At 46.8% G+C, this 6,886-nt stretch overlaps 1 protein-coding gene across 3 annotated transcripts in view; it reads right to left on the bottom strand.

The window, feature by feature from the left end:
• The window catches only part of GTF3C3 (general transcription factor IIIC subunit 3), a 31,259-nt gene extending 25,531 nt beyond the window's left edge, over positions 1-5,728 (bottom strand). The window contains exons 1-4 of one of the 3 annotated variants that reach the window (XM_069986674.1): positions 5,596-5,728; positions 3,330-3,479; positions 1,644-1,758; positions 119-312 (exon numbers count right to left, since the gene is read on the bottom strand). In XM_069986674.1, coding sequence (XP_069842775.1) covers positions 119-312; positions 1,644-1,758; positions 3,330-3,431 — 411 coding nt within the window. In that variant the 5' untranslated portion in view covers positions 3,432-3,479; positions 5,596-5,728. Of the gene's footprint in view, positions 1-118; positions 313-1,643; positions 1,759-3,329; positions 3,480-4,114; positions 4,238-4,570; positions 4,591-5,595 lie in introns of those variants that run through there. The other 2 variants (XM_069986676.1, XM_069986675.1) reach the window with 2 other exon arrangements.
• Between the last annotated feature and the right edge of the window lie 1,158 nt (positions 5,729-6,886).

Raw genomic sequence — 6,886 nt, forward strand, 5'->3', positions numbered from 1 at the left:
AAGTTTTACCCATCAAAGAAATAAATGTTTCCCGTTATTTGTGGTATTCTGACAGGGCTGGCACGAAGCGTTCATGTACATTAGTGACTAGTTTTATTATTTCTAGGACGCAAAATACCTTCATCATCTTCCTGTTTTCTCTGTTAAGTTCCATCTCCAGGGCAAAGACATCCCCAACAGACGGCTGTTCAGAGGTTTCCTCTCCGTCCTCTTCCTCGTCGTCATCCTCTCCATCGTCTTTGTCATCCTCTCCGATCATCGATGCAAATACTCTTTGAACCGACTTGCTGACGCCATCGGACGTTTCTTCCTCTAAGAACAAGCAATATAAGTTCATGAAAATCTAAAGTAAAAAGTAAACTCGAAAAGTAAACTCGACATGACACCGAACTTAAGGGTCCTATTCCACGGAGCAAAAATCAGCCAAATCGGCCCTATTCGGCCGATTATCACTCCGTGGAATAAAGACAACAATCAGCTGATGATCGTGTCATCGGCTGATTGTTTATTTAGGTTCAAACCTAAAATCACCGGGCACTGACCGCGCATAGCTGCGTGGAATAGTGATGCGCGACGGGCGACCATTTCACAAGCACCACGCTTTACCTAAGCATGTTGTAGGTCTTCTCCTGTGCTCCTTCTTCCTCCCGGTCCTGTGCGCTGCAGCTTCAGTGCTGCCTGTTTTAGCTGACAGATGATTGGCTGAGCAGTCTGTCAGCTCAGACAGGCCGCCGCGAAGCTGCTGCTGCTGCACACGGGACTGGGAGGAAGAAGGAGCGCAGGAGAAGACCTGCAACGTGCTTAGGTAAAGTATGGTATTTAAACAAGGGCTGCAAGGACATCGATAACGATGTCCCTGCAGCCCTGGCTAAACATGTATCGGGCGGTGGAATTGGCCCGGTAAACAAGTGCTGATCTAGCAGATCGGCACTCGTATACATTATTGATCAGGCTGCCATCGGCCCGTGGAATAGGACCCTAAAGCAGGGATGGAGAAGCTTGGGCCTCCAGCTTTGCTTTGGCTGTCCAGGCTTGATGGGAATTGTAGTTTTGCAACAGCTGGAGGGCCGAAAGGTTTCTCATCCCTGCTTTAAAGGGACTTGGTGAGCAGTTTCATGCTGCCCAAACTACAGACAGCACAAAAGACACATGGGCAGTAATATTTAGCTTCCCTGTGTGCTCTCCCCCAATTAGTATACAGCCTCCCTGTGCGCTCTCCCCCAATAATATATAGCCCCCCATGTGCGCTCTCCCCTCCCAATTAGCCCCCCTGTGTGCTCTCCCCCTCCCATATAGCCCCCCTGTGCGCTCTCCCCTTGTAGTATATAGCCCCCTGTGAGCTCCCCCAATTAGTATATAGCCCCCGTGCGCTCCCCCGCAAATCCCATTGAAAATGACAGGAAAACATACTTGGAAAAAAAAAATGTCAACTGATGAGAGCAACTTGTGACAACTGATGGGAACTGATGACAACTGATGGAAACTGATGGTTTTTAATGAAAAGAAGGATAGAAAAACTGATCACAACTGATGCATTTTTGGCATCAGTTGTGGTCAGTTTTTAGGCAAAAAACGCAACTGATGCCAACTTATATATGTAAACCCAGCCTTAGAGGAAGGGATTAGCAGAGGATGACAAATACCTTTATCCTCATTGACTGTATTAGACTTGGAGAGGGATTTTCCAGAGGTGGATGGGACATTAGCATCATCTGTGTCACATTCTGTGTGTTCTGGAAATCCTAGATTTGAGGTTTCCTAAAATAAAAGGGGAAAAAAACATGAAGGACAATTATATTAAGGAATAAAAAAAAAAAAAAAAAGGTAAAGTGACACGATTTTTTATACTACATATAAGCTGTAGTATTAGCAAAAACAGCCTCCAAATCTGCCAATGCAATCCCCCCCACCCAGCCCCAAACATACCAACAAGGACATGAGAACCATGTGGAAAGCCCCTGTACGATGAATGATGGCAGTAACCTAACATGAATTTGTCAGTTCACATTTAAACAGCTGACTATGTTAGGGCCCTATTACACGGGACGATTATCGTGCGAAAAATCTTTATATTGTTCAAATTTAAACAATAATCTTTCTGTGTAATTGCAGGCAACATACGAAAAATCGTTCGTATGGCGTTGATTTAGATCTGAACCTAAAATTATCGTTAATCATTCGCTAATCGTTCACTGTAATTCCACATTTGTTCGCTCAACTTCCGCATTTGTTCACTAATCGTTCAGTGTAATTGCACATTGTTTATTGTTTTTCTGGGATCAGAAGGAATAAACAATCATAGTAACGATCGCAATAACGATTGTAACTAACGACCATCGTTCTGTGTTATATGGTGAACGATTTCAGGTTAGTCGTTTATAGTTAGTGGTTACTCTAAGGGTCCTATTACACGAAGCAATTTTTTACGATTAACGACTAATGGTCCTTTTACATGGAGCGATTATCGTTCGAATTTTCGTGACAGCATTTCGTATTTGAGCGATAATCAGCTCATGTAAACACAACAAACAATCAAGCGACGAGCAAGAAATCGTTTATCTTTGTCTTTCAACATGTTCTCAAATCATCGTTGGTCATTTGACGAAAATTCGCAGATCGCTTCGTGTAAACACGGGCTTTCACGTCTTTCACAGGCGATTTTTTCTCTTCGTCTAAACGCTGATCGTTATAAAAACAAAATTGTTGCCTCAAAGTTCGTTAAACGATCCCAATTGGGCAAATTATCGCTCCGTGTAAAAGGACCATAACGATAATTGATCGCAAATGAGATTGTTTATCGTTAACCTGAAATCGATCAGCATATTACACAGAATGATAATAGTTCGTTACGGTTATTGCGATCGTTACCATGATCGTTTATTCCTTCTGATCCCAGCAAAACAATGAACCGATGTGCAATTACACTGAACGATTAGTGAACAAATGCAGAACTTGAGCGAACAAATGTGGAATTACAGCGAGCAATTAGCAAACGATTAATGGCGATTTTAGGTTCAGATCTAAATCAACGATATGCGAACAATTTTTCGATCGTTGCCTGCAAGTACACAGAACGATTATCGTTTAAATTCGAAACGATTTTTTGCACGATCATTGTCCCATGTAAGAGAGTCCATAGAGTAAACACTGTTCACCGGAGAAGAAGAGCATTTTGCTATGTTCTGGAAGCACAGCTGGAAATATGAAAGGTACCATGAGTCTCCATGATTCGATGGCTAGCTAACAGTGTCAGCAGTGTGGAGTTTTCCAGAGCTTTCCCTCATACTCCCTATATATAAGTAGATTCCAGTACTACTTTCACCCCATACCTTTCTCTCCCGCGCCTGTCTCTCTTCTCTGCGTTTCTCAAATTCCTCGAAGGAGATTTTCCCCTCCAGGTAATCAATAAGCTCCGGACTGAACCCAGACATCTTCACCTTCTACTGCCACAAGTTTCTAGAAATTTTCAGGACTTTCACCTGTAATGTAAGGACAGACATCAGACGACGCTTAGAGTGTAAGCACGCACAATTATAACGATACAAAGAAACCAGACAGATTAGTGATGATCAGCTGATCGCAGGGTCTACGACACGGGGAAGGTTGCCTAATATGTGCTCCAAGGTAATAACATTTTGTCTCCCTGAACAAATCCTTTAAAGCACAGGTGTCAAACTGCGGCCCTCTAGATGTTACAAGACTACAGTTCCCTCCATGCCTGGTTGGCTAAGGCTTTGGCTCTGCAGGCATGATGGGAGTTGTAGTTTTGCAATAGCTGGAGGGTGAGTTTGACATCCACGCCTTAAAGTGATACTGTCACCCCCTTACTCTATGTGTGGTTCCATGCACCATCCACAAGCTTAGATTCATATATACCTGTATAAAACATGCCAGTGTCTTTATGCACAAAAATCACTTTAGTTCATTGGTGCAGTGTCACCTAGGCGGGGCTTAGCATCCATTGAGCCCCTTCTCCCCGCCCAGTACTGTTAGCCACGCCCCTCTGTGATGAGGCAGGGAGAGGCCAATGAATGCTAGGCCCCGCCTTGGTGACTGTTAAAAAATGATAAAAGCACACAGGAAAACCGGGGGACAGTATTACTTTAAAGCATACATCTCATGGTTCTGGCATCTTCATCAGCTGCCAATGGAAATTTATGGTCATACAGGTCTGCCAACTCTCCTGGATTGATTTACTACAGGGGTAAGGAACCTTGGCTCTCCAGCTGTGGCAAAACTAAAACTCCCATCATGCCTGGACAGCCAAAGCTGAAAATCCTTTGTTGCCCATAGCAACCAATCACAGCTCAGCTTAATTAAATATTAATTAGCCCTCCTAAAATGTAAGCTGAGCTGTGATTGGTTACTAAGGACAATAAAGGACATTCTTACTGGCAAAGTCATGTGACCTGATGCGAGCCCAATGCCATGCTAACAGATCGCCATTGATGCGTTTAGTCTGACCCAGTTAGTTCCACCTTTAGCAGTCCTAGAAGACCTCACACTGCCATTGTGGACTCTAGAATTTATATACATCTAAAAACATTGGTGACGTGCTAGTACAACATACCTGCGGCAGGCTGCAATAGCAGATCAATTCTGACAGCCATGGAGACCCAAAACGGCTTCAGCTGCCATAACAACAGATGGGAACAGCAGACCGGACCTCTCACTCACCAATGACATGGTCTCTGTCTACACAGCAGCATCAGAGCACGCTCCAGGGTGGCTACTGACAGTGATCAGTCATGGTCTCGCTGCTGATCGGCCGGGGTCTCGCTGCTGATCGGCCGGGGTCAGCCGGGGTCTCGCTGCTGATCGGCCGGGGTCAGCCAGGGTCTCGCTGCTGATCGGCTGGGGTCTCGCTGCTGATCGGCCAGGTTCTCGCTGCTGATCAGCCGGGGTCAGAGGGGGTGTCGCTGCTGATCGGCTGGGGTCAGCCGGGGTCTCGCTGCTGATCAGCCGGGGTCAGAGGGGGTCTCGCTGCTGATCGGCTGGGGTCAGAGGGGGTCTCGCTGCTGATCGGCTGGGGTCAGAGGGGGTCTCGCTGCTGATTAGCCAGGGTCTCGCTGCTGATCAGCCGGGGTCAGAGGGGGTGTCGCTGCTGATCGGCTGGGGTCAGCCGGGGTCTCGTACAGCGTCTCGCTGCTGATCGCACAGGGTCTCGCTGCTGATCACCCGGGGTCTCATACAGCATCTCGCTGCTGATTGCACAGGGTCTCGCTGCTGATCGCACGGGGTCTCGCTGCTGATCGCACGGGGTCTCGCTGCTGATCGCACGGGGTCTCATACAGCATCTCGCTGCTGATTGCACAGGGTCTCGCTGCTGATCGCACGGGGTCTCGCTGCTGATCAGTCCCATAATATATCAGTTTAAGATGCAACATGGACACGATGCACAGCGAATAAAATACACATCTCAGCCGTGTTCACACTTTGTTGCATCATAAGCATGCGTTTTGATGGTGAATGCGTTTTGATTGGTGAATTTCTGGAGATGCACAGTGTGAATGATGGCTGGATTGTTATGGAGGCATGGTGGGGAGGGAGTGACACCTAGCAGCCAGCACCTCACTGTAGATAAGCAGAACTCACCGGCATGAGAGCAGACACAGGAGCCGGCCATAGGAGGGACGGGACGGACTCCTCACCTGCCGCCACTCACTGCCCCGGCCACGTCCATGACGTCAGCAGCGCCCACAGTCTACATTGGGGAACCGCGTGGTCATGTGACATAACCGGGGGTGACGTCACCAGGTCATGTGATCGCATCGCCCTCAGCGAGCTGCAGTGTAGTAATGTGTCAGCCAAATGCACGACGGGACTTGTAGTTTTGCACCAGCTTCCTGGCATGATAGGACAATGTGCTGACATTACTGCCAATAACGCGTTACCGAGGCAGTCAGGGACTGGCCGCTGTGGTCACGTGACATCTTGAGTTGGTACTAATAATAAAAAATGCTATTTTACTAAAACATGTTCTTATCTGCAGTCTTCAGGTTTATAATCTGTAGTTTATATCGGTACCATGTTTTTATCAAATTTTTACATGGGGGGGGGACAATTCTTTTTTTTTTTTTATATATATATTGCTGGTGCTGCACAGTAAGTAATAAAAGTTGCATACTTACCTACCACACTTCCCTCTGATGCCATGCTGAACACTCCAGCCACTTCTTCCGAGACGGCATGTTCAGCCAATCACTGACTGAGGCGTGGCAACAACAACCCCAGTGATTGGCTGAGCAGCGGGCTGTCCCCACCTTTCAGTGGCAGGCCCAAAGATGTCACAAGGAGACCCCCGAGAAAGTGTGTTAGGTGAGTATGGTTCTTTATTATTTCCTGTCCAGCCACAGAAAAAATCTGAAGAAAAAAAAAATACATGCTTGGAGTACCCCTTTAACTCCTCTCCCCATCCCCTGTGTGTCTACAGTTTTGAAGCCTCGCAATAGCCGTTAGTTTTCCTTTAAGCAGAGACGGTCTGTGTAATCCAGCGCCTGCTTCCTTCTGTGCCAGTCCAATATTAATTATACTAATTCCTTCTTGGAGGAAAAACAGGTGTAATATCAGCAGTATTGTGAGTCATACAGTGTAATGGAAGGAGCAGGGACCACACATAGTCATAGGTTGTGCTCTTTCATGACGTCTGAGTTATGTCAGGCCTGTACTCTGCAGTCCATAGAGCGACCACACTGTATACTGAGATATACCTGCACCATAATCTTGTGGTCTCCTTGACCAGACTCACCACCAGTGAGGGCTGCCCTGTAATATGGTGCGCATAGGCTTGAGTCAGATATAAAGATGTGGGCTTAAAAGGGTTCTCCAGTGGGGGGCACTTTTGTGCTGGGACCGGGGAAGAGGTGGCCGAGGGAAAAGACGTCCA

The sequence above is a fragment of the Dendropsophus ebraccatus genome, chromosome 10 (genome assembly GCF_027789765.1).
Source record: "Dendropsophus ebraccatus isolate aDenEbr1 chromosome 10, aDenEbr1.pat, whole genome shotgun sequence".
Classification (NCBI taxonomy): Eukaryota; Metazoa; Chordata; class Amphibia; order Anura; family Hylidae; genus Dendropsophus; species Dendropsophus ebraccatus.